The 27,705-nt window shown below is 46.9% G+C and overlaps 1 protein-coding gene across 2 annotated transcripts; it reads left to right on the forward strand.

The window, feature by feature from the left end:
- The first annotated feature begins 365 nt into the window (after positions 1-365).
- Positions 366-27,308, forward strand: LOC119170467 (heart- and neural crest derivatives-expressed protein 2). 2 transcript variants are annotated; one of them, XM_037421642.2, is made up of 3 exons: positions 366-2,530; positions 5,826-5,863; positions 25,068-27,308. In XM_037421642.2, the coding sequence occupies exons 1-3, from the start codon at positions 1,907-1,909 to the stop codon at positions 25,075-25,077; spliced, it is 672 nt and encodes a 223-aa protein (XP_037277539.2). In that variant the 5' UTR covers positions 366-1,906; the 3' UTR covers positions 25,078-27,308. The 2 variants fall into 2 exon arrangements, with proteins under 2 accessions (XP_037277539.2, XP_037277538.2); XM_037421641.2 differs by lacking the exon at positions 5,826-5,863 and having other exon boundaries at positions 370-2,530.
- Positions 27,309-27,705: the final 397 nt, after the last annotated feature.

Genomic DNA, 27,705 nt, shown 5'->3' on the forward strand with positions numbered 1-27,705 from the left:
AACTGCATTTCTGAAAGTCACTGAGTCCCATTCACCGACACTGTGCATGTCACTTAATAACACGCATCTCCCAAATTCGTGTCGATAATCACTCTGCAGAACGGGTATACGACGGCAAGGGACGGCGTCACTGAACTATAGCCTGGCAAAATAAACGCGAAAGGCTAAAAGGGGAAAATGGGCGCGTATTATCATAAAGGTGCGGCGACAGTGCCGAATACCCCCATCGAGGAGGTGTAGTCTCACCCTCGGGCACCCATCGCAACGGCAGCGCGAGTGCTGCGTGCTGTGGGCGTCGTCCGGAGAGAGAGAGCTGGACGCGGGCGGAGCCAGGCTGTTGCCCGCCTCTGCGGGCATCTACCGCGGGCCGCATGGCAGGCCGTGGCAACCGAGACGCAGTCCGGCCACGCAATGCCCGAGCACCGGACTGCTGTAGCAGCCCGGAAGCGGCGCAAGGCCTAGTCTTCAATCCCGCTCGCACGCAGTCCTGGACGCGCTGTCCGACGTTCCGTAGCGGCTGCAGTATTGTTCCGGTATCGTCGAATCGACAGGCCTGCTGATCCAGAGCCAGGCTTCTCCATCTCTTCCATGTCACGAGTGTGAGAGTGTGTTGGAGACTGTGAAATCAAGACCAGCTAGAGTGACAGCAAAGATCAAGTACCAGCTGACCAACCACCTTCCGCAAAGTTTTCTATAACCTGCTGAAGACTCGACATCGTCACTCATACTAAACTGCATCCGATCCAACTCCGCTGGCATCCTGCAATTTTGCTCGGAACAGGTAACTACAGCTCTCTCCATCAGGGCTCGCGTGCTCTGTAATAGGTTTCTAAAACCCGGAAATTTGGTGCAATACTGGTAGCACTTGTGGATATCTTTACGAATATAAACGAAGACATTCTTGAGAAGTAACTTGATAAGTAAAAAAAAAACTAAAGAAAGTCATTCTGGTCTGAAAGAAGGACTGTGTTAGCGCCCTCGTTTCTTCCGCGGCTCCACATCCCCAGCTGCCAACAGAGTCTATTGCTCCGCCAGACCCCTCACACGTGCCTTTCCCAGTTAGTGTCATCGAGCGCTGCAGGAGGAGGCGGCAAGTGGGCGTTTCGAAAGTAGCCCTTCAGGGGAACTGATTTGTTTGAGGGCGTCTGGAGAACGAGACTGTACCTCACGTTGCACGGTATTTGTGTTGCCGATGAACTTTTTTTTTTTTGATGCACAGTTTGGTACGAGAGACGTCAGTCCAAAACTGCGATTAGCGAAATGGGGCAACGAAAATATGTCTCGAAGACCAGATGATAGTGCTCGTACATTTCAACGGTTGATTTTTTTGCCTCGTCAACCTGGATTCCAAATCCACGTGCTGGAAAGGTGCTTGTTCATATTCGTTGCCCGAAAGTACCATGTCGTAATTAATTAGATGACACACCTGTTACTGGAGGACGGTACGGTTCTGCAAAGAGCTCGGTCTTTCATCATGTCTTGTCTTGTGTTGTTTTCGCCATTGCGAGCTCCCTGACGAACACTAACCACTGCCAAACACCAACAGCTGTACGAACGATATCGTCGAGGTCTTCAAGTCTGGAAATCAACCAACGCGCTTAAGAGGGACTGTTATCCATGGCTCTCCGCATGTGTTCTGTACGTGAAGTGCTCATTGCGCGGGGTCGACGAGACCACTAGTTACGGCGTTTCGCTTTTGTGCTTTAAGATACTGAAGTGCTGCAACTCCAATCGGTGTATCGCAACAACTGCGCAGGTACATCAATCTTGCCATTAGGTTGAATTGAAGCGACAAAATATTGTTTCGCGTTCTGTAGGAGAGAACAGAGCCTATATATCCGACAGGACTTGGCCAATCTCGTTGATTGACACTCGCAAGCAACTGCCAGAAAGCTTTCGCTCGAACATGAGCCTGGTGGGTGGCTTTCCCCCAGCGGCTGCGGCCGCATTCGCCGCCCAGGAGCCCCTGTACGGGGCTTACTACGCAAGTGGTCCACCGGGAGCCGAGTACCTGGGTTGGCTCCTCGGGGACCAGGCGACGGCTGGTGACCTGACCGGCAGCGGAGGTGTGCCGGCGGCGTGCTCGTACTCGGCCGGCGGCCCAGCGAGGCCGGGCTCGGCGGACGAGCCTTGGGCCTCGCCTCACCCGCCCAGCGTCCCGCCGCCGCCTGCGGGGCGCGGGGTCAAGCGGCGGGTGACCGCCAACCGCAAGGAGCGACGCCGCACGCAGAGCATCAACAACGCGTTCGCCGAACTGCGCGAGTGCATACCCAACGTGCCAGCTGACACCAAGCTGTCGAAGATAAAGACGCTGCGGCTGGCTACCTCGTACATCGCCTACCTCATGGACCTGCTGCAGGGACCACCGGGCGCCGCCCACCAGGCGTGCTTCAAGGCGGACCTGCAGGCGGCTCATGCAGCTCTCACGCTCCACCACCAGCAGCAGCAACAGCAACTCCCTCCACAACAGCAGCAGCAGCAGCAGCTTACGCCACTCAGCTCCCCGGACGAGGTTCGTCGAAAAGAGCTGGTGAGTTCGTACACTTTTTCGATGTAAGAGTGGGTGTGTTGCACGCGTATGTTGGCACCATTCTGAAATGCCACTGTTCGTAAACCATACGGAACAGAGAAGCAGTGGCTTTTTAGGTATACAGTTGATAAAGCCAAAAAGGAAGGGAGAACGAGAGATGAAGAGGAAGGCTTGGAAATCTAGCCATAGATTTGCAACCGGTTTCCTATATCCAGCACATGGGTGACGAAATCGGGACAAGAAAGAGTGGGGAGAAGAAGAGAGAGCGTCTGCTGCTTCTCTTACGTTGTCAGAATGTACAAACATTTTCATATAACTTGTCGGGTCACTTGTATAAATTGTCATAACCATTTACAGATACAATCTCTTGGCTAAAGTGCATCAGGCTTCTCGGAAATATGTCATGGGTGGTCCTTACTGTACAGTGTTTTTAAATTTTGTTGATACTCACGGCAGAAAGGTATCACAGGTTATCGGAGTTCTTTCCCATTGCACCTGCCTGCTGGCTCTCAATGGCGGTGCCATAAATTCTTGCAGCCTCAGCGACTCCCTCTTTGAAGCATGTGAGGGCGAAAGGTGCGAGGGGGATCGTATAAAGGGTGTCCACATAATCAAGACAATGTCTACAACTGACGGCGAGGCCAGCATGACAGCATTCTGTTTTTATCCCGGTCAATAATCAAGCCGGTCAATAATCAGCACGCCTGGTGGGCGTGCTGATCAGGGCCGATACAGAAGATGTTACATAGTGCCACAAAATGTTTTAAGCGTTCCTTTTTCTTCTCTTTGCGGCGATGGGCATAGGCTGGCGATTGTATACGTTGATCACAAAGTACGTGTGGTTTTCGCGGTCGTTCATATCTCAAGTCCTAGGTGATTTTGACTTTAACAATTACGCCATGGCATTCCGTTATTCGTTTCCGTATACTATGTACAAATCGACTCTGCCAACAAGGTTAAAGGTGTCCAGTTTCTTCACACCACCTCACCAGCTGTGCTTAACTGACTTTCTTTCGAAGCGAGCGCACTATTTCACGTCTCAATGTGACATTCTTTCGAAAGATAAATCATCTCATTGATGCGGCATGCCGGAACAAACGATGGAAGGCGAAGACAAGGGACTTCATAGCACCATTATAAAAGGCACGCCGCATGACCTGCGAACGTGGCGATCTCATTTGGGGATCTTCGAATATAAAGGCGTCTTTGAGAAAAGCTTGTCATATATATATATATATATATATATATATATATATATATATATATATATATATATATATATATATATATATATATATATATATATATATATATATATATATATATATATATATATATATATATATAATGGTATTATTACCCCGTTTTATTCTTATTCCTTTTTTTTCTTTTCTTCACTCTAAAAAAATATCGAGTAAAAAGGGTGTCTTTTTGTCCCACAACAATAATCGTCATCAGGCTTGCGTGCGCTTCCTTACTTGAAAACTCGGCGCTGGCCACTTTCCTATCGAGAATGCAATGTAACCCTGATAATGGGCATGTCGATCGTGACCGGAATGTACCGTGCGCGGGGCGATAGCACAAGGATGGAACGCAATATAGATGACGATTATTGTTGCGGGGCAAAAAGACACCCTTTTCAACTCGCTCTTTTTTTAGAGTGTTCCTCCTTGTCTGGGACACCGGATACCTCTCACGCGACCTGTAAGTCAACGTACGGTCAGCTCCCAGTCAATTTTCCGCAAGTGTCAACAAATGTATGACACGTCTGAAAGTGCGGTCCCTTTCATTTCATAAACGCCCTCCCGGTCACAAGTGGTGGGACGCAGGCAGCTGTGTCACCAAGTCGCCTATTTACACTAATCCGCCGCGCCTTCGAATCCGCCCACTGCTTCAGTGCTTGTCACCCGGCTCGGGGACGTCAGTGTGTCGAGGCGCGTTGATGGCACGCTGCACGAGGGCAGAAACGCGGCGTGTATTATCGGCTGTCCCGCAACCCTCATCGCCCTCGACGCCGCCCAATGTCACTTGTACCATGGGTGACCAGGGTCTAGGGTGCCCGCGGCGGCTTGCGGTCCCGAAACGTCACCTTAGAATTCTGCCGGTTTGTCAGCGAGACAGCTCGACAGACGACGCGTGAAAGCCCGTGGCGTTGAAACACGTGTATCCGATTGCAGTGCAAACAAGATCCGCGACTCGAAAGCCGCCTGCGCCCGTCTCCTCTGCTCACCACGCCCATCTCTCTAACACTCTCCTTTCTTCTGCAAGGGTAGCGAACTGAACGAGTCTCAGCGTATTCATAGTTCTGGCTTTGGAACTAACGCTCGTGTAAGTATGTGAATGAGTATGTGAAGAAATAGAACCGAGTTTTCTCGTTTTCCTGCAATAGTTACAACAATCATCAAACAAACAATGAAGCCAGTGAAAAGATTATAAAATTAACGTTAGAGTGTGCCCTGTGTCAGGCATGTAATCAGAAATATTTAACAAGGAGGAGGAGGAGGAGGGGGGTGATGTGTACTTGCTAAACACCTTGACCGGGAGAGGGGGGGTTTAGGGCACCCCTCCTGGCTTCTGTTTGCCTTCGTATTATTGTCACTGGCCGTATTCATCTGTGTACCATAAATTGGTAGCACGTTTAAGAAGTCAAGGGGAGATAAATCAGAGTGGGTTGCTTCATTGCGATGTTTCTTACAACCCTGAAAACCCTATTCACCTTTTCGGAGTTGCTTCCCAAGAAACTTCCGGTCACTTCAATTATCACTCTCGAACGCTGAAGCAGAAAACGTTTTTTGTTGTTGTTGTTGTGCCAATGTAAGCAAAAACGTTTTTTTTTTCGCTTCCTGGTAAAGGAAAGGCGCTTAAAGTTAACGACTAACACCTGTAATGCTGTGCGTAACTTAAAAGAAGTTGTGTTTGATTTATTTAGCCAGACAAAGGTGAGAAAAGTGTTGAAAATGAGCAGGCTATAGACCCACTAAAGCATTCCATCTCCTCTAATTCTTCTAGGCTATATACGCTCGTGCACGAAACTATAAGCCATCGAGCAACTCTGCAGTGTATAGAACGCAGTGGGGTTTCCAGGTATGGAACGCGGTGCTTCCGCCTCTAACCCTAGGCCATTCTGGGACTGCCTTCTGCTCTCCCATTAGTATAGTACCCTGTTCTCTAAATCGTTACCCACTTTTTCTACCCTCTCCCTACTCTGTATGTAAACAACGAAAGCGCCTATGAGTAAACTATAGACATTAGAGCCCGTCAGCCAAGTGACCGTGATCTTTTCTTGTCTCTTCAGTCACTCAAGTGGTTTCCCCTACCAGGCGAGGCATCAAGGTCAGGATAGACTTCTCTCACGCTTGCTCGCTTGCATTCTCAGTGAAAACTTTAAGCTTTACTGCAAGGATTTATTATGCTAGATTTATGCTGTGGAAATGATACGTTCATTTTCGTTTTGTTCGTTTGTTTCATGACATTTTTGTGTATACTACCATGCAGCGCCTCTACCTGAAAACCGGGACAATATAGACGCACTTAGATGTACACACAGAAAGCATTGAAGTAGAGTTGCTTGCGGAACTAGTAATTTTGGTCATTGTCTTTGACGCCTCATCAAGCGTGAAGCCCACAGGATGGCTTTCAGCTCTTATATAGTGCAGTACCAAGTACTGGAAATCGTTAACAGCTTTTTCAAAACTCACCACAGCGAGCATTAATGATCTCCCGTATTAAGAGTACACAAGGTACTTCAAATCATCAGACGTTTATAAATGTATAAAGCATTTTATAGTCGCACCTACTCGCAAATCTAGCGTTGGTGGTGTCGTCGACATCCCCACTGCGCACGCTGTGCGAATAATCGCGTTTCGTGCCGACTGTCGATTTCCAGGTGGAACAATGTGCACGTTAAACAGCTCGCAGGTGTCGTATTTTATTTACCCCACCTCGTTTGTCGAGGCAATGTTCGTGTTTGCGAACAAGTGTGAAATTCCGGGTGACCCAACGCACCAGTGCAATCGCTGTTAAACGAACAAGTCAGCGACTGTTCAACGTCGAGCTGAGCGTTGCGAGGTGGACCGGCTTCTCATAGTAAATCGAGTATAATTGTACGCGTCACGCAAGCTTGCCGGCAACTCGATACGCCGTGATGCTTACATAATATAGTATAAAACTACAGCCCGAGGCAACGTAGATCAGCACTCGCCTGTCAGTTACATCTGGGAAAGATGAGTGGTCCGGCGCACTGACGGTATCCGCCGTGTCCCGGTTAAGGAGTCAGTCTATATACAGTGGGCAACAGCACCGCCAGTGGTGGCCTCGCACTTGGATGGTGATGAGGTGGACCGTGCAAACCGTCAGCATTGTCAAGACTCGCCAAATGCCCCAACGCACTGGCTAACCTAACGGAAATCCTTCGGGAAGAAGTGTTTTGGAAACAAGCCCGGTGTCTTCATGCGTTTATTTGCGTGCAGAACATTCACTCTCTTTTAACGTTCTGTCGCATCCTGTTGTCAACTCGAGGGTCGATGTCATCAAAATTCCGGCATTATGATGTAGTCTGAAAGTACGAAAAGCAAGACTATTGCCAAGTTAACCTGCTAAACCGACAGCACGGTGCACCTGATACGCAGAAGGAAGGAAGAACAGCAAGAGAGAAGGCAGGGGGCTAACTGATGCATGCGTTCATCTTTAGGGACTTCGCGTATGAGGCACCAATGCACAACGGGCCGAGAGCAGAGCAGGGTCCGAGAAACTCAATCGATGTACAACTCTGGAAGGTTACCAAGATGGTCCTGAGCGCATATTCATGCACTCCAGCAGTGTGCGTCTACTGAAGGTTGGTATTGAGAACACGCTCGAAGAAATAGCAGAAGTATGAAAAAGGGAGAGCGTGCATTTAGCGAGGCTGTCCATGCAAGGTCGGGGAATATCCTGCAAGATTTAGCCCTATAAAGACCCAATAACGATTTGCAAGGGCTTCGTACAATCTCAAACTGCTATGAAGGGGTTGGCTTTCTCAACGCAACTGTTCGTGCATGCCAATCGTCAAGCTATTTGCAGCCGTGGTGGCCGGCTGGGTTTTGCCAATGCAGCGACATTCAGAAATCAAAATCACAATTGTGTGCAGGGCACCGCTTCAGGGGGGGGGGGGGCGAAGATTCGTTACAGCGTCCCATTTTTACTATGTCAATATATGGGACTCACTTTGCGCCCTCCTCTCTTAAGTGACTAAAAAAGACGCCTCCCCCCCCTTTCCCCTGTGCGCGCGCCAACGGTCGGAATGAAGAAACCAGTCTTTACGGAAGCAGCTGGCATCACAGCACTCACTAAGGAAGATATGGAAATAATTCACGGTGATTCAAGTGAAGCACAGCACAAGCCTTCGCAAAGGGTGTAGTCTCAGAAGAAGCACTGTGAGTATCATTACTACGAGGCAAGAAAACCACGCATACCCTGTTGTCTTCACTGCAGAGTGTCTTCCCCTCCCAGTTTCAATAAGTGAGCTCGCGAGGTGGCGCGAGACATCAACGACCGCGACTCCCACGAGCATGCGTTCTAACCGTGACGGGAATAATACCCGCTACATATAACAAGCTCACTAAGCACTTTTATGCATCCAGGAGAACTTTCCCTCCGCCTCACAATAATCTCGCTAGGCCCGAATCACTTACATTAACCAAGACATAAGAATCACTACAGTGAACCAAGACATAAGAGCTTTCAAATGCTGCATGCGTTCTAACCGTGACGGGAATAATACCCGCTACATATAACAAGCTCACTAAGCACTTTTATGCATCCAGGAGAACTTTCCCTCCGCCTCACAATAATCTCGCTAGGCCCGAATCACTTACATTAACCAAGACATAAGAATCACTACAGTGAACCAAGACATAAGAGCTTTCAAATGCTGAACCTAACACGGAATTATACACTCTATACCTCAGTAAGCTCTGCCCACAATGCGAATAAGTACATTCTCTAGATCGCGTGCTCTGGCCGTGTGCCTAACTCGCTCGCTTACATATCACCTCCTCTGCCAGATGAAAGATGGCAGTCCATGCTTGACAAAAATCCGGGCTGCGCACCAAGACCGCGAAGCGGCTGAGGGACTCGGCCTCTCGCTCCTGATGCGGGATTGGCCCGTGACCCAAGGATCTGTGTTTTAAATAAACGTTTATTCAATCCAAATCGAACCTTGCAAAGTGTGCGCGTTCGTTTATAAATGAGATTTAATGTAAGCTGCTAGGAGGCGGGATAACTCCATGAATACAGACAATGCCTGTCTGCGACTTTCCTGCGGAGGCTGGACGCCGCGAGATAAAGAGCCCCGATAGGGACGCTGCTGCAGAGCCTGCAGCATGTTCCCACAATCGTTCAAGCCAACTTGTAATCTTATAATGCCATTTTATGACGGTATAAGTTAGGTTGTGCAACCATGCACGTCATAAGCCCCAGGAAAAAAGTAGGGGCGTTTAGAGCGTCGGGATTCTGCACTGCAACATCCCAGAGAGGCTGTTCAAATGTAAATGCCAGCACATGCTTCCTTGTGTTTGCTTAAATTATTTAGTTATTATTACGTCATGCCGTAGAATACTAGAGAATGGTGACCTACACTGATTGACTACACTGATTGAAAAAAATTATCAAAAAGGTAGGGAGGTTAACTAGGCTTAAGTTCAGTTTCCTACCCTACACTGGGAGAGGGGAATTAGAGAGAAAGAGAGAGAGAGAGGGAGATACACATTGCACATAACATACACAAACACCACGCACACAAAATGCTCTAGGCATAGAATCGAAGCTTGGCTGTCTAACAGAAACATGAACTTTAACAGACATTTATGAGAGGCTATCGGTAAACGTATGCGCTTGTGAGTAATACTGGCGCCGCTTGTTTTTACACAACGCGAATAGAAGATCGATGCACGTAATGACTTCGTCTGTATATATACTCATGCTGATAATGCATGGAAATGGTTCCGCTTTCGAGGGTGGCATAGTGCATAGTGCTGGAGTGGTGTGCCTCGATGAGCCGTGAAAGCGTGCATCAAGGCACCATATTCTGAAGCAGTGGTATCAACATCTCTCATCTTTGGTTAGCGCTAAAGCTGTTTCTGCTCGCGGCGCCGCTGGGCATCAGGAACTCTCTCACAGCGTCCTTCGGTGACGCCAAACTGCCCGTGCCCTCTCTCTCTCTTTCTCTAGCATGCGCGTGTTATGTTGTTCTCGTGTTCCCCTCGCGTGTTCCCCTCGTCGTGCATGTTTGCTCCCACGGTGGTGTCGTCTCTCGTTTGGCTTCGAGCAGAAAGCACAGCGCTACCACCGCTGCATTCTGGATCACGTTCGCGCGCATTTTATTTTGTCCGTTCTCCTCGTGGTCAAACGATGCACGCCTGTAAAGTCTAACAACACAAACAAGAAGGCGAGGAGACGTCGCTGTGTAAGCCAGTGCGAGATCGTATTATGAGATGAGGAACAATACCCCAGACTCGGACGTGGGCATGGATCCCGATGTTATCGCATGCTCGGTCCGATGCACGTGAAGCAAGGTCCAGTGCAAGACATCCTTGCATCACAAAACACCCTTCGCTTGCTATATATATATATATATATATATATATATATATATATATATATATATATATATATATATATATATATATAAATATATATATATATATATATATATATATATATATATATATTTATCATCACAGAAATGCCATTCCCCAGTGTTAATCGACACGCAATCGTTTGCCGTCATTTTCTTGCGGCGGCGATGTTTTCTCACTTAGGAATTAAACGTATACAGTACATGACTGCAACTGAAAAAAAAAAGCGGGGAGAGGGGTGAGGGGGTTTAGGACGTAATCAGGCCCTTATGGCTGCTTTCTGCATGGTACAATTTTTATGCATCAACAATAGGATGTTGATGAGAGAGAGAGAGAGAGAGAGAGAGAGAGAGAGAGAGAGATAATTGTTGTACCTATTTTGCTTTGGACTATGTTTGTTTCACTTATGGATATGCTCGAAACTCTTGTGTTTTGATATTTTTTGCGCGAATAAACGCAAAGTAACATTTGTAAAGAGAACGAGAAAGAAAAGACCACGAGATTCACCTTGGAGAGGCTCTTTTGATGTCGTCCATTAGTACGAAGAGAATGATTATTACCTTCTATTAAATTTTGGGAGCCCTTCATTACGGCGTTCCTCATAACCATATCGTGGTTTTGGGACCACGATATATATGACGATATATTACCGCACTATATATTCTGTAATCGTTGCAAAACGTACACGATCAGCTACAATATTCAAATGAATCGACACTGCGTAGATACGATACCATTTGCTGTCGAAAAACGAGAGCACTGACACGAACGAAGGTTGGCGCGTCAACAAAAACGAGTCGGTCGTGTAATGCCAAGGCAGGATCAATTCACCACGTCAGTCAGTGGCGCGGCGGGCTGCGAATCGCAGCGACAAGAGCGTTGACAAGACAAGTCGCTGACGAATGAGGGCGCGATAAAGTGGGGTGTCTCATAAGTTCAGCGCACGCTTTCGCCCATCAGAACGTCCACCGTATAATGGGCCATGAGAATTTCGAGAGCATAGATACGTTGTCGTACGTGAAGCTTGGCATTTAACGACTTGGTTCATCTCTGGTATTGTGGGTTGTCGGCCTCATTAATTACCTGATTAATCCAGTAGGCCCAGGAAGGGGCCGTCAGGTATTCCCCGCCGGGTCCTATACGCGGGAGACGCCCGCTACGCGCTAAGCGCGTCCTGTAGGACAAGAATAAAGTTTTCTTATTCAATTCCATGTTAGGTTTTGTACAAATGAAGTACTCCATGGCAGTAGACAGTATACGAAGGGCGCGAAACAACTATTCGCTTGTGTTACATGCACATCCTGAATGCCTGAATTACAACCTGAATCATCCTGTAAAAGAAGATTGTACTTTAGATAAAGTAACATTATTATTAATTTACATGGTGTTCCATTGTAATAAGATTGCTGGTTGCAACTTACACAGCTAGTGTGGTAGATGGGGGCTCCGCGAATAAGAAAGGTTAAACTACAACCAAATGGGTCATCACGTTCGAGATTCTGACGGAAGACCACAGACTCGTAAGGAAAGACATGATGTAAACTAAACAGACACTCTCGTGCAATAATTAACCTCACTTTGCCAACGCAATGTGTTGATTACTGCTGCTGATCCTGTAACTAAACCGTTAGTTTATTGATTTCAAGTTGCACGCGCACTGTGGGTGAGGGGGGCGCATTGGTCTTGAGGTTACAGTGCTTGACTCCTGACCCGATGGTCACGTGGTCGAATCCCGGCGGCCGCATTTCGATAGAGACCAGGTGATAGAGGCCCGCCTGCTTAAATTTAGGTGCACGTTAAAGAACCCCAGAAGGTAGAAATATCCGAAGCCCTCTACTACCATGTGTGCTATAATCATATTGATTAATATAACCGTATAATAATAAAATAACATTATAATATTATATTACTATACATCATATTATGCTATAATCATGTATTCTGGAATCATATAATCATATTAAGGACGACAGAGGACATATACTGGCGCGAGCTGATCGACAGCGCTGCTCGCCTAACCACGCGGAAAATACAGCTGAGTCCTTCCCGGCGTATATAGCAATATCCTAGTTTCTGGACGTAAAAGCTCAACGATTGTTACTATTACAATTTCGTTACTCGCACATAGCGTCTGTGCACGCAAGGTCACAAGTAAAGACGAGAGAACACGAAGGGAACGGACAGAGTCAAACGTTGCAGACTCAGGGAGCGTCGCGTATTGAGAAGTCGCACTTCGCGATCGGCTCGTCAACAGCGACGTCCCAGACGACGCCTTGGATCGTGTGCAGACGAATGCGCTGACTCGCCTTTCGCGTTCAGCAAGCACCCAGCGGAGAAAGTGTTCGTGGCATACCAGCCGGGCGAGCTAGCTGGACCGATGATAGCCGAGGCACGCGAAACCGGAGCCATCGGCGGGCGCGCGATAAAGCGCCCGTCGCAGAGGGTGCGCCAACAAGGGGCCTTCATTGAGAACCGCTGGCGCCAGCGCGACGCGGCTCGCGGCGCATCCAGCGCGCAGCTTCGCCGTGCCCGAGCACAACGCAGCACCAGCCTTGATTCCGTCGAAGACGCGCTCGGCCCGCGCCAATCCATTTTTCACGGCGATGCGCCGGGGCCCTCGCTGTCGACTGTCGTCGCAGCGGCGACTTTTGGGCCGATATGAGCCGAGTAAGCGGGAGACCTTGTACGGGCATGCGACGCGAGGGCGTCGGTCCTGCTAAGTTGTAGAAGACACTGTGCGTAGGATTAAAGCAGCTCATTGTGTGTTATTCGAGCGAGCGTAATGGGAAGGGTAGCCAGTGTAACCTGTCGTAATGCAACACGAGTTCATAAGACACCTTAACGGGCGGGGTAAATGGTTGTCATGTCGAAAAGACAGGCAAAAAAAAAGGCCAACAAAATCGGGAAAACCCTCCAAAGAGCAGTCAACTATGGTTAAGAGGTGTAGTGCCAAAAAGTAACAGTGCGAGTGTCAATACAAGATGAACGTCTGAACTGAACTGGTAGAAATAGCTCTTTTAAATCATAATTGTTGAGATCGAAGCGCTTGTATGTTGGTGACTTCAATTGGCGAATTCAGAAGTCATTTCGCGCAAGGTGACGAAGTTTAATGCACTGTTTCAGAAATGACGCCGTCTTGACAAGTCCTGCGTGACATCAAAGCGACTAGAAGTAACAGCCTTGTTGCGACAGTACTGCACAAATCGGCTCAAAAGCACTGTTGCTGTGACTGAAGCAAAGGCAGTAGTCAATTTCAAAAGCGTTTCTCCCGTGATGACAAAGAACAGCACACTTCATCACACACACACACACACACACACACACACACACACACACACACACACACACACACACACACACACACACACACACACACACACACACACACACACACACACACACACACATACATACATATATATATATATATATATATAACAAAAAGCGTTTGTAAATAAAATAAAGAATTAAATTATAAAATGAGTGTATAGGTGTCCAGTGGGAGGAAGACTCCAGATTTATTTTTTTTTAATTTACACACAGACATTGATCCACCGCGTAACGCCTGCGCCAACATGAAAAAGGCTGCATTGATTGCTACTCCCTAACTAAGTAACACTAAATTGGTTCCCACGATGCGCGGAATATTCGAAATTTGTTTATTGAATTGTTTTACTTAATTTATTAAAACATCCGCCAGACAGAGAGGAATGCTAGAAAAGGAATTATTGATCGATTTGTGTGGTTTAACGTCCCAAAACCACCATATCATTACGAGAGATGCCGTAGTGAAGGGCTCTGGAAATTTCGACCACCTGGGGTTCTTTAACGTGCACCCAAATCTGAGCACACGGGCCTGCAACATTTCCGCCTCCATCGGAAATGCAGCCGCCGCAGCAGGGATTTGATCCTGTGGTCTGCGGGTCAGCAGCCGAGTACCTTAGCCATAGACCACCGTGGCAGGGCACTGGAAAAGGAAGCTTTCAAGTCCAATGATTTCAATTCAGGTTGCCCAGATGATTCTCAGATGGTAGCGAATACCATTTGCTACTTGTGCACTTTTTGTGTAGATGGGATTATGAATTTCTTCGCCCGGGGTTGTTTTCTGGACAAGTATTTGAGCCGCTCTTCGGCCGTTGAACTAGTAGGAAAATACATTACTGATCAATCAAAAATGCGCACCATGTTTTTTTGGCACATCCATAGGCAGGCATGCCGAAGAGTGTACTGAATGTATACAACGAAGAAATTACACTTTCTTTGTTGGCGAGCAAATATGTGCGGCAATGTTCACTATCTGGCTTTGTCTTGATTGTTTTGTATTCTCGGTATAGCATTCTTGTGTTCGGAAAGCCACTCGCTGCATAGTTCAGGACTTTTTAACTTGTAACAGCTTCAAGTGGTCGCTTCATTTGTTCATCTACACAACATATTTTTCGCCGCAAGTCCGCTTGAGGCACATTTTCACTGTTTGACTTGCGATCAGAATTTCAAGAGCCTGAAATGAAAAAAGAAGCGCGCAAAAACAGCATCCTTTAAAATAACTATTAGAAAGGGTGGCCGATAGTATGTTGTCAATGAACGGGGACCTATATAGGCCATGCTTTAAAAAAATATATGTTCCTGACGGAGCCATACCACATTGATAATAAGAATGAAAAGAATTGCATAAGTCAACGATTGATTTCGCTATCTGAAGAAGAGATTGTGTTCACAGATTTCTCATAGGCATGCGTGCCTATTTTAAAATGCATTTTTTAGTCGGGCTATGTCAGGCGTCCGCCGGGAGCCATCCACCGCCCTCTACCATAGCAACACCTGCGGGCGCGCGCGTCCCTAGCATTGGGAGCCCCCACCTCCTTGACTTGGAAGGTGACGTGCCACTGCCTCAATGCAGTGCGTCTGAAACGCGTTTGTAGCATTTCTGCTGCCAGCGTTTGTGTAACGTTTGTGTTGATAAGACGCTAGCATAATGGTAGTCAGGTACAATGACGACACAAAGGTGCTGATGAATGTGTAAATAAATGGTTATGGTACAAATACTCGTCTCTTCATTAATTTACGTCACTAAAATTACTATTCCGTGTACTCTCGGCACAAGAAATGCATTCGCATTTCCTCACTGTTTCCTTCGGGGAGGTTATGCATATATTTTCTTCGTGCAAGTAATTCTTTAATTTTTCATAGACCAGCCCTCGTCTTGTTTCCTTCTCGTGTATTGTCTCTTGACTGCTCTCCAAGAATATATATACATATTTACTGTTCGCCCACCCTTCGGCTTTGCTACACTTCAAAAGTCTCGTTCAGAATAAGGCGATCCTCGGAATGAGGCCTCTTGCTATAGTACCCATTTCCTCGACTCCCAGCCATGTATATTGAAGTAATTACGGTCATCTTGGTCAAGCACAAAATTAAACTTTTTTAGCTGGAAGCGCTCGTCGATCGTTACATTTTGAAACGGCTTGCACAAAACAGCGGCTACGAAGTCACAAAACGTTGATAGTTTGGCTCAACTACGGAGAACCAAAATAGCAAAAAATAACCAAATTGCCAAGTAACCAAAGCGTTTTTTCACCGCCATCGGCCTAAAACAAGTACCTAAATCGGTGCGAAGTAGCCAAACCTGGCAACATCGAAAAAAAAGAGGGGGGGGGGGGGGGTCTTAGTTGGGATGAAGCGTGTGATCCCATCCGTGGTCTGCTGGTCGTATAAGTGGAAAGCCACATCGACCTATAGTCAGCGCAGAAACGGAAAGCTTGTCGACCACTCTGCCAGTCTTTGGTTAGCATCAGTTGTAAACGAGCGTACGCTTCGGTTTCATTTAATTCAAGGGTTAGAGTCTCGTAAGTGCGCCTGAACCATATGAGTTACCTTGTTTTTTTATAACATCAAACCGATTGTTTTTTTGCTTGACACAGGCTCCAAATGGCACCTTTCACTCGTCGGCGTTCTCATACAGATTCGTGTCTCATTAGGAGCGTATAGGCAATCACCATTTCCGTAACCATGGGGAGGTGTGAGGGGGGATGCAATCTTTCCCCCTGTAGTGATTCAATTTTGCGTATGTATATATAAATATATATAGACGAACAAACAAACGCACGAATGTGCATGAAAAAATTATTACCTTTTCTTCCCCCACCCCTCGTGAAAAAAACTTTCGGCTGCGCCTCTGGCAATCATGTAAACGACGAGCGATGGTCCACCATAATAAAAAAAGAAATGGGTGTGGAAGGGTTGCGTTATGACTGATTGAATAACAAACATACAGTGATTACTGCGTTTTCTGTAAATTCGTATAGTTTGGAATTTCACGTACTATCGAAAACACCATGAAACGATTATGCAGTATGCCGTAGGCGGAACTCCGAACGTTTCAACCAGTTGGGTTTCATTTTTTTAATTATATAATGTTTCGAAGATGTTGGCGCTTTTGTAAAGCACCGGCTGCTCCTTTTCACGAATGTTAAAAAGCACAGGAACGAGAAAATCCATAACAAAAATAACCGCCACGCAGAGTTCATATCAGTCCATCCAAATAAACTTTATTATCAGAAACCAGCAAGTTTAGGTGGCCAGGCCTAGGGCTTGACTCGACGCCACCCCACGGGCTTGCTGGGTTGCATGCTGTGGGAGTGCCCGGCACAGTGCAGACACGCTAACACCACGACCCTTTCGTCGAAGCTTGATGAGGCTTCGCTATAGGCCCCACACTTCACTTTCAACTAAGAAATGCTCCGGATTTAAAAAAGCGCGCTCCAGTCCACACACTCTCTTTCTGCCATCACGACAGAGCACTTGCAAGGTACCCACTATACGCCATGACGATGACGACAATGAAGATGGTGACGATGATATCACAGAAAACGACTGGCTTGTGCAGCGGATGACGCCTCGGTGTGCTACAAAATGCGTTTCGTACGACTGAAAACAACCTACAACCACCAGGGGAACGTGCCTAGACCTCGTCTTTGCCAACTTCAGGATAGATTCGATACAACCAATCACCTATAATGAAGGCAAAATGAAATCCACAACTCAACACAACATACCAGCTGTGACCAATAAGCACAGTGTATATAACTGTACACCACTTTGTCACTCATTTACGAGCGTGATAGGGCATTGTCACAGGTGATTTGCGGTAACGCTGAACGACCCCACTGCTTCGCCCGCTCACCATCATTCACTCCGTGGATATGCTGTGATTTCACACTTACTCTTCATGGCGTTCCTCAGCGTCTGAAATGGCTCCACAATATATAGTCGCATCCAGGTACCACCGAAACGCGAGTTTGTCCGCAAATTTTTGTGGTGTACCAATTTTCCTTGCGTGCACAGTCCTTCATGCCGGATTTGCATCTTCCATTACAGAAAGGGCTTTCGAATGCGTGAACATCTCTGTGCCGACTCAACGGGAAAACAGTCCGTGCGTGCGTGCATTCCGTCGCGTGGAACGATGATCGCTTTAAGGAAATAAACTTATAAAAGGAAAGAAAATTTCTTAGCCTGGCTTTAGGCTTCAACACAGGTCTTGAGCATCATTGCAAGAGCTGAATAAGTGCCGTTTCATAGCAGCCATTCATACAAACACTCCTTGTCCAGCGATATTTAGTAAATTCAAGTCTCCATCATGCTATAGATTTCTGTCTTGCTTGGCTTTACGTATGTTACTTATCGCGTAACTGCTCCTTAGCACCAATTAAATTTAGTGGTGAACAAAGTAAACAAATATGTCCGACTCAACTGTTCATCTGCCTTTGTTTGCCCTCTTTGTTCCAAGTTTTCCCACAAATAAATAGAGCCGAGACTTTCTGTGCGTGTTTGGAAGGTGGAACAATACAAACTGTATGTAAGAAGACAATTAAAACAATACGCTGACCCCGATAAAAGCAAGGAGACCCGTGTGCTCCCTTTAGGTGCACGGTACAGAGTCCCATGTGGTCGAAAGTCTCCGAGTCCTACACTATAGGGCGTCTGGCGAAACCATATCGTAGTTTTGTAACGTAAAAGTGTGGCAGCTTGGGCTAGTTGGTATGGCATGACGATAGTTACAGCGCGAGAACAAAACGACGACACAGAGACAAGAAGGACACGAAAGACACGAGCGCTTCGTGTCCTTCTTGTCTCTGTGTCGTCGTTTTGTTCTCGCGCTATAACTATCGTTTGTAGCGTAAAGCCCCCTACAATTTATTACACCCTCACACAAGCTTCAGCGTCGCTGAATAATAATAATAATAATAATAATAATAATAATAATAATAATAATAATAATAATAATAATAATAATAATAATAATGTGGCACCGGTTTCCCACGTTCATTCATGATCGTGATAGGGCCTCATACGGATCCGATTTTTCCATCTTAATTGGCCCGTTCACGCAAGCTGCTAATGGGAGTCAATCACTCTAGAGAAATTTCATCCCGATTGGGCTCGACAAGCATGGCGCTACGTGTGGCACGAATACGACACGTGTACATCGACAGCGTATCAGAATTCGTGACAGAAGCGGTCATCTTGAGCGACAGTTTTCGAGGTAATCGTGCGCATGATCGACGGTAACGTGCATTTAAGAGTGTATACAAGGAGTCTGCTCGAAGATGTATAAGACATGCTGCGTGTATATACGGACAGAAGGAGCTGCAACAAACTCAGAAGCACTGCTGTCACGTGCGTGCACTTGCCTCGTGCGTGGGATGCCCGCGTTATATGGCACCGCAAAGTGCAGGGGGCTTGCGGTGCTCTGGTTTGTCTCATGCAGCGGTCAAGAGGCTGCTGCCATAACACAGGCATTCCTGTTGCGACGACCAGAAATACTCGCTCGCCGTTTCCGCCACGCTTGTGCACCGCGGGCTCGTCTTCTCCCTGCATGCGCGTTCTGTGTTGTATTTGTGATGTGTGCGTATAGACATTCGACTCGTGCGTCATCCTCGTCGTGTCAAGCTTTGAGTCTGCGAGGAGTACTTGTCCGCTCGAGAAAGCGCGTGTTCCGACGATCGTGTATTGTTTTTGCGCGGGAAAAGCTGGAGGCGAGGAATATTATCGCTTGTTTGTCAGCAAACTACTCGCGGGCTAATATGTAGGTTAAAAAAATACAGTGATGTCAATAAAATCTGAATTTCCAGTGCACCAGCTTCAGTAAGATTGGATGGTGAGAGCTTGATTACCCTTATCAATGGTAATTACTGCGTTATTTCTAAACAACAAAACTATAGTGAATTCGAAGGAATAAAGTATTCAACATTCGTACGGGGTGAGACCCCTGCCTGTCTCGTCCCACCCTCCATCGATGATGAGGGCTGTGTATACGATCCAAATGACGGCTTGAAGTCCTCATACCCGGCACTTAAAATTTTTTATATGTTTTGATTGATTTGTGGGGTTTAACGTCCCAAAACCACCACATGATTATGAGAGACGCCGTAGTGGAGGGCTCCGGAAATTAACCCCCGGGGTTCTTTAACGTGCGCCCAAATCTGAGCACACGGGCCTACAACATTTCCGCCTCCATCGGAAATGCAGCCGCCGCAGCCGGGAATCGAACCCGCGACCTGCGGGTCAGCAGCCGAGTACCTTAGCCACTAGACCACCGCGACGGGGCATATGTTTTCACACAGTTAATTCAATTAAGGCTACTTGTTGTTCATCGTTTCAGGTTGACCCAGCGTTGTTTCGTGTCGTTGGACACAACGTGAAATTCCACTCGTTGGTTTCTTTTGCTGCATGTTCTTTTGTGTGTTTGATACATGTGAAAGGTCGTTCAGTAACAGCCCCATAGCATGCGCAAAAACTCTCGTTGGGCCTGGCGCCCTGTTCAGGAACGTTCACTTGATGCTACAAGAATACAACGACGCGCTTTCAAAAGAACTGCGAGCCCTGTATACGATCTCATGCAGTGGAACCCCAGTAGCTATGAAGGTCGCCCGTCTGTTCACAGCAATTTGTGCACCCCGCTTAACCTAGTATTCTTGGAACCGTCACAACATACATCGCTTGCGACGTCAGAAAACTATCTGAATCAGTGCCGATAAACATCGTGACGCAGCGCAGTCTTTGCACGTGCCGTAGATATTTCTTTTTGGCATGAACCGCTTTCGCATCGACCAGCTGTGGCCGGAACCGGAATACACGTGTGCCGATTATATGGTGAATCTCGCGGGGCAAGCTCGATACAACCGCTAATTCACTCAAGAAGATCCCACTCTCGATAAAGAATTGGTGCCCCCTAAGCTGTCAAGCCCGGGAGGCTGATTTCGTCCCAGGGGGGTTTTAATCGGAGCGCTTCGCTACGAGCTGCGGGGATATTGCACAGTGCGCGAACCACTGTAGCGAACTACTCCAGCGTGCGAGTGAAAACAAAAACGACCTGCTATTGTTAATACTGTGTAACTTATATATTGCAGATGCCGCAATGTGCTACACTCAGACGTAATCGGCGCACTAGAATATACAGAAGATCACGCACTCTTAAATGCCCTTATTCGGATGACTGGATAGTGGAATCGCTTAAAGCGGTAGAAATTAGGGAGAAATCATCGGAAGGTTAATAGCAAGAGACCTATAATTATATTTGCCACGAGGCCCCACCGTGGTGGTCCAGTGGCTAAGGCACTCGGCTGCTGACCCGCAGGTCGCGGGATCGAATCCCGGCTGCGGCGGCTGCTTTTCTGATGGAGGCGGAAGTGTTGTAGGCCCGTGTTCTCAGATTTGGGTGCACGTTAAAGAACCCCAGGTGGTCGAAATTTCCGGAGCCCTCCACTACGGCGCCTCTCATAATCATACGGTGGTTTTGGGACGTTACACCCTACATATCAATCAATCAATTATATTTGCCACGAGGAGACACTTGTAGCTTTGGAGACCGGTATGCCGACTACTGCTTAGTCAGTTTGCGCTGTAAACCAGGTGTCTTAATACATTAATTTTGTCGCGTCACTCCTTCGAGTGTTTTTAGATGGCGCGAAAAACGGAGACGACGACGACGACGACAACAACAACAACAAGACAGTATACGCAGGCGCTGTCTTTCATCGTTTATTTCAAGCTGTTGGCTTCTATTTGCATTGACTGTCAACTACATCTGGCAATCGCCACGCAAAAGAGCGCGAAATTTGATCAGCTCGCGTGTAGATACTTTTTGGAAATGAATGTTAATTATTTCAGTTTATGAGACGACAAATTCGGAAAACTGGCATTATTGAAACGCCAGTGGTCTGGGTTTGTTGACGATAGTTGGTGTTCGCTCGCGTGTCAAGCACTGCACCGATTTTAACGAGTTGAAGAAAGAACGAAGTAGAGAGAGAAATAGATACAAGGAAAGGCAGGGAGGTTAACCAGACACACGTCTTGTTTGCAACCCTGCACGGGGGGAACAGATAAAGGGGAGGGGCGAGAGAGATAAAAGAGAGGGAAGAAAGATACACAGAATCACGAGCGCACAGAGGGACAGGGGGGAGCATACGTGGTCTGCAAGCGGTCGCTCAGATTTATTTAGTTCAGGTACTTCATAGCGTTTTGGTTGTCTTTCTGAGCCAGCGCACGTCCAAGGTCCTTTGAAATCTTCTGTACGAAAAAATGGTCTGGGGTCCAGTTGGTGATTTCCCACAATTCCTGTGACTCTGGCTGCCAGATCTTCCCATCCCTCGCGCGATTGTAGACGCCTGCATTCGGAGGCCTTGCAGGAGAGCGCGGCCCTCCTCCTTACTCTTGCAACGCTGGCAACAATGACGGACAGCCTGCAATTTCGCCATTACGAGGTAATCTAATAAGCCACTCCACAAATGAGGCGGCGTGCGCAGCGCACAGCCTGGACCCTTATATATAATGCGCGCAAGGCATTCGTGCGAGTGGCGTGGAAAAGCCTTTCCAACGACGTTCTGCCGCATCGGTTTTTATCGCGGCGAGGATAATCTTGCCGACGACTCGGTATCCGCAGCTGAGTCGAGAGGCAGAAAACATTACATCAAATTTTGCGCGTTTTAGTCTCTGCGCAAGATATTTGGCCCAGAGCACAAGGTATCGCGTCTACGTTTATGCATTTCTTACATTTTATTTATTCTATCTTTTTAACGTTTGTGTCGTTCCATCCTTCGATACTGCGATTTATTGCGTTGAAGATAACAAATCCGAGTGCTGTTGCCGTTTTTTTTTTCGCGACTATAAGATGCACAACTTGCGTTCTGTACGACTTGCCGGTTATCAGATATTAGCTTCGTGTAACCTTATTTGTTAAACAAAGGGCAAGCGAGACGAATTATTAACAATAGTATCTGGAATTTTTAAGTCCCGGAACCACGATGTGATTATGAGGGAGGCAGTAGTGGAGGGCTACGGAAATTTAAATTATTTGGTGCTCTTTAACACTACCTTACGTAATAACCGCTACACCACTATGGTGGCTGTAAGATGAAAGAGACGAATTCAAATAAGAATAAGAAAATAAACGATGATAAGAAAGCGCTTCGCACACACGCGCGTATGTATATATATATATATATATATATATATATATATATATATATATATATATATATATATATATATATATATATATATATATACGGGCGTGTATACACGGCAGTCCACCCTACTTAAGCAAGGAAGAAGAGTGGAAAATTTCTTATATGTCAGACAGATTACGGATTAGAGCAACCAGCGACCGCTACACCCTTGCGGGAGGGTCGGGTGGTTCCAGCTGTAGCTGCATGGTTAAGTTCACCACAGTGACCGCACTGGTAATACGTGTATACCGAATACCGTTGTGTGGTTGGTGCGCAAAGACAGCATTCCTACGCAAAGAGTCGGACTGTCGGACGGAAGAAGGAATACATTGAAGCGTACAATGTGAGCACGCCAACCTCGTTAAATCTGACAGTCGCACTCGCAACGCACAAATCAGGTTGTCATGGAAACCGTAGGAGTAGACGAAGCCTTAGATTTGATAAGAAAACCAAGACACTTATATTCACAACAACGTTGTATATGTTATTATATTAATGTTGTGGTCCTAGGTAGGCTGGGGGAGGGTCATGTAGCTTGCTTTAATGGCACCTCCGAAAATCGGCTGCGGGGCCTGCAGCTGGGTAGGCCAGATACGAAAGCTTGCCTCCGTATACTAGTAGCCATTATTTTTTTTCTGGGTAAATGATAAAAAGGATGACGCAAAGATAAAGGTGGTGGAAGAGGCGACCTGCTTTCGTTCGCAGGGGATCTTGCGCACTGCTTGCTTGAACAATGCTGCGTATAGACAGTGGAAGCTTACGAGAGGCTTACTCACGGTAGCCGTAATCGATGCCACATGGCCCCAACCGCCGGCCAGAAACATTAATGGCACGCTTAAAACCGTGCGAGTCGCTCTGGAGGTATACAGAGAGAGCGTACACTGTGCACGAGGCCACTTGCGGCGTGCCTTTATCCAGAAGGCGACACTGCGTCTTCAATGCCCGGCTGCGGTCCTCTCGAAAGAGGGTCGTTGGACACAAACCAGACGAGCGCGGCTTCTATGTGGGGCCCTGCCGCGTTCGAGTCTCCAGTATTGGCAGGCTTATGTGCGATGCTTTTAGTAACGTGTCTCTATATCACGTGCGGAAGATGATCTTGAGAGCTGTTGCACGGATGCCGTGCCACGCGCTCCATTGACTCATTTATCCTGTCACTGATACAACTGTGACATGCCCGCCCGGGTGGCTCCGGTGAATATGCGTAACTTTTACGCGGTAGAGCGCGAAGTCGCGAGTTCGCTTCTTTTCCTGGACAGCGTTGATTTGATGGGTTAATCAGATTGTTGCCTTGGCACGTGGAACTCGGTAAATTTTGTAAGATATGGCTGCAGAAAAGATGGAAATGTACACGTGGGTATATGGACGATGACGGTATCAAGACAGTCGACTCGTAGGAACCGTTCTTAACATGGTTCCACTAAATGACCAAAATATGAATTATAGAAGACAACAAGATGAGCTGCGAAAATTTTCATGAGGTTGACTGGATGTATACGAACTGGAAGAATGAAGACACGTACAGGTGACAGTGTTCAGCAATAGTCGGCACAATCATAGGAGGGTATAGCCTTTTTTACGTGTTTTAGGGGGCGAGTGGAGGGGGTGAGAGTTCAACTATAGTTTGCGTATATTCGTGTGTGTGTTTGCATGTGTTCAAGTTTATAAACGCAAGCAAAATTCAAAAATTTCGCAAGAAGGGAGGGGGGTTTGAATTTTCTTTGGCTACGATCATGGGCAGAACTCACAAAATGGGACGGACATTAAATTGTGAGGCTGAAAGGAACTTGTAAGGCTGATTGATAAATAGAGAGGTAATTTACTTGTAGCTAAAGGTTGATTGATTAATTGATTGATTTGTGGGGTTTAACGTCCCAAAACCACCATAGGATTACGAGAGACGCCGTAGTGGAGGGCTCCGGAAATTTTGACCACCTGGGGTTCTTTAACGTGCACCCAAATCTGAGCACACGGGCCTACAACAGTTCCGCCTCCATCGGAAATGCAGCCGCCGCAGCGGGGATTTGAACCCGCGACCTGCGGGTCAGAAGCTGAGTACCTTAGCCACTAGACCACCGCGGCGGGGCTTGTATATAGCATAAGGTCTTGGATCGACTTGCTGAAGCGTTTGTTACACTATGATGAAAAATAGCTGAAAAAAAGGAAGCGAACGATGAAATTTCTGTATTTCAGTTAAGAAGGTTATTGTTGGATCCTACCATACATATGTGAGAAATTACTAGTCTTCAAGCCAAGAAATGGCCGTTGTGTCTCGGGCCTTTTCTGCCTCTTACAAACGTTATACTATATACGTTCGCCATTTATGAATAAGTGTGATTCAGAGCTGACATGAGTGCCGTGGTTAACGGGCTCGTTGCTTTCCGGGGCCATCGTTTTGACCAGCGTGCTTTCTCTTCCGCACAGGCGAACGTGATCCAGGCCGAGAAGAGGGGCAAAGGCCGAACGGGCTGGCCACAACACGTCTGGGCGCTGGAGCTCAAGCACGACGCCTGAGAACTGTCGCCTACGCGTCGGCCGACTTTTGACGCCACTAGACCTCGGTGCATGACGATGCTGCTGCTCATGCTGCGGCTGCTGCTGTTGCTGCTGGTATCTGATACCTACACCGTCTAGTGACTTGCAGTTGAATCAGACCGAAGAAGTAGCTCTGCGGTGGGTCGACATCTGCAACGAGGCTTTGAATATGGTGCGCTGCCGAGCGAGACAAAATGTGATCTGTGAATGGAAAGCGTTTTTTTTGTCCTTTTTTCTCCCATCGAAGAATCTGTGCTGCGCGCTTCCAAATGGGACATTGTCCAGCGCCTGTCAAGCAGGTTGTTCTTTGTGCACGCCAGCTTCCCTGCAAGCGCGCATATTCCCTGAAGTACTTGCGGTAGAGAGAATTCGTTTATTATAGCATCGACCTCAGAAGCATGCACTGTGCTCAACGCCACTGTTCTGCAGCGAATAAAAAGAATTGATTTGTTTAAGCGCACAGATCATGGACCCAGTACAGTTCCGAATCTTCTGGTCAACCGCAAACTTCGAAGCGTTGAATGCACAATCGTAAGCACATACGTAACTATAGTGGAAATGCATAACGAGCACGAGGTTAGTGTGGTTATAGTTATACAAGCGAATACTATAGCGTCCTGCCGTGCGGCGCTGTGCTGCATCGTGATAGTTGATACCAAAGCCAGACGTGGTGTGTTCCTATAGGTATAGCGTTTTTTTTATTGTTTTTCTATACTAACTCGCAAGGAGCCATTCCTTCAACCGGTGCTTGGTACCAAACGAACAGAGTTTAAAGCTATATATACGTCCGCGGAAGGCAATATGTCGGAATTCCTGAAACGAAGTCAAACGAAACTCTGCGTATACGTCACGCAATGGCTGTCGATGTGGACACGTGTGGCCGAATGCGGCGCCAAGCCCCGGCCGTGTACGAGGCAAAAGTCCAGGTCACAAGCGGAGCCATCACCAAGAGGAAGAGAAACACGCATTTGCGCGAACTCGCTCCCGGCGAAGAACTGCACGCGAAAAGAGGTGTTATATTTCCCCGCGGTGGGTCAACCCTGCAATCACTCTTACGTGCTCATGCATGAAGCCAACTCTCGAATCGACCACACACACTGCACGGAAATTTTCGCCACCGAGAAGAGACGCCCAGTGGGACTGTATACGACGTGCCGATGGAACTTATGTACAGCGATGGCCGCCTATCTGTGTGTATACGTGTACGAATGTGCGCGGCAGTGACTGTTCTGTTCGTGACATTGTGTTATTCGCAATGGATAAGCAGCGAGTGTTATGATGTTATGCAAGGGGAATCTTTAAGCTGACAAAGCTATAAGGCAGCAGAAACGTTCGATAACTATTAACGAATGCTCTGTTTTACTGTAAGTGTGCTCAGTTTTACTACCCTTAACTGGCCAAACATGAACGCCAGTAATTGTCAGTTACACGATAATTCGTTTCGTTAACAAAGGGGACCGAAGTCAAGTGAATCTGTAGATTGGCATTTGAGCTTATCTGCTCCCTATCAGTTTTCCAAACTGTTGTGAATGTTACTTGTAATGCCATGATATAATTTTTGGCCCCTTAAATCCTTCTCTTATAAATATATGTGAATCCAGTTGATGTTGTGGGCATATTTAAAGGGCTATTGTCTCCTGCCATTGAGAATCAAGACCAGCACATGTATTGCGCCATGTCTTTTTCTCAAATGTAAGACTTCTTCGCCGTCGTGCGAGCCAGCGCCTGATGACAATACTCAAACGTCCTTTGTCCAAAGCTAAGAAATTACTTCTCTGCCTTGACGCTTCAAGTAACACTGCGGGTGAGTTTTCGGTCGCTTGCAGCCGATGAAGTTGTATGACAGAAAGCTTGAACCACGCCACCTTTGACGATTACGTTTACTATGCCAAAGATGGTGATATTGTTTCTGTCTTGTAAATACGTGCGTAGTTCTTGCCTTGCTTATAAATTTTATTGAAATGAAGACAAATATTGGAATTTATAGTACTTTGTCCTTTTTGTGTAGGTTTACTGCAAGGTCCCAAGGTGTTTATGAAATCTGTTATCATTTACCCAACTTAAGTGCAATGGTTTCCTTTATTTCTCGGTGGGATTTGTTTAGAAATAAAGGCAGCATTATGTACCTCATGTCATTCTTTTACTAAGGCGAGACCCTCAAGTGCCTCATCAGACAAAAAATTCAGCGTACTATAAAGGAACTCACGTCACCTCGTACGCCATAGGAAATAAAGACCATGGTTCAAGCCTTCATCGAACCCAGACATCCTGCATGTATGCCGACATTCTACCGCAGAGCCACGCCAGCGCTATATAGGTCGAGGAGTCACGTTAACATATAATATTGACAGAAATGAGTAGTAAAGCCGTACAAGGCGTCATAGTGTGAATTAAGTAACGAGCGAGTGGTTTAAAGCTGTGCACCCATTATAAATGGCTGAGTCATAATTCAGCATCATAAGCACCCACAATATCCACATGGTGTGCAGCTGTAGCTAAAAATTTCTTTACTGGCATGCAGTGGATA

The sequence above is a fragment of the Rhipicephalus microplus genome, chromosome 2 (genome assembly GCF_043290135.1).
Source record: "Rhipicephalus microplus isolate Deutch F79 chromosome 2, USDA_Rmic, whole genome shotgun sequence".
Taxonomy (NCBI): Eukaryota; Metazoa; Arthropoda; class Arachnida; order Ixodida; family Ixodidae; genus Rhipicephalus; species Rhipicephalus microplus.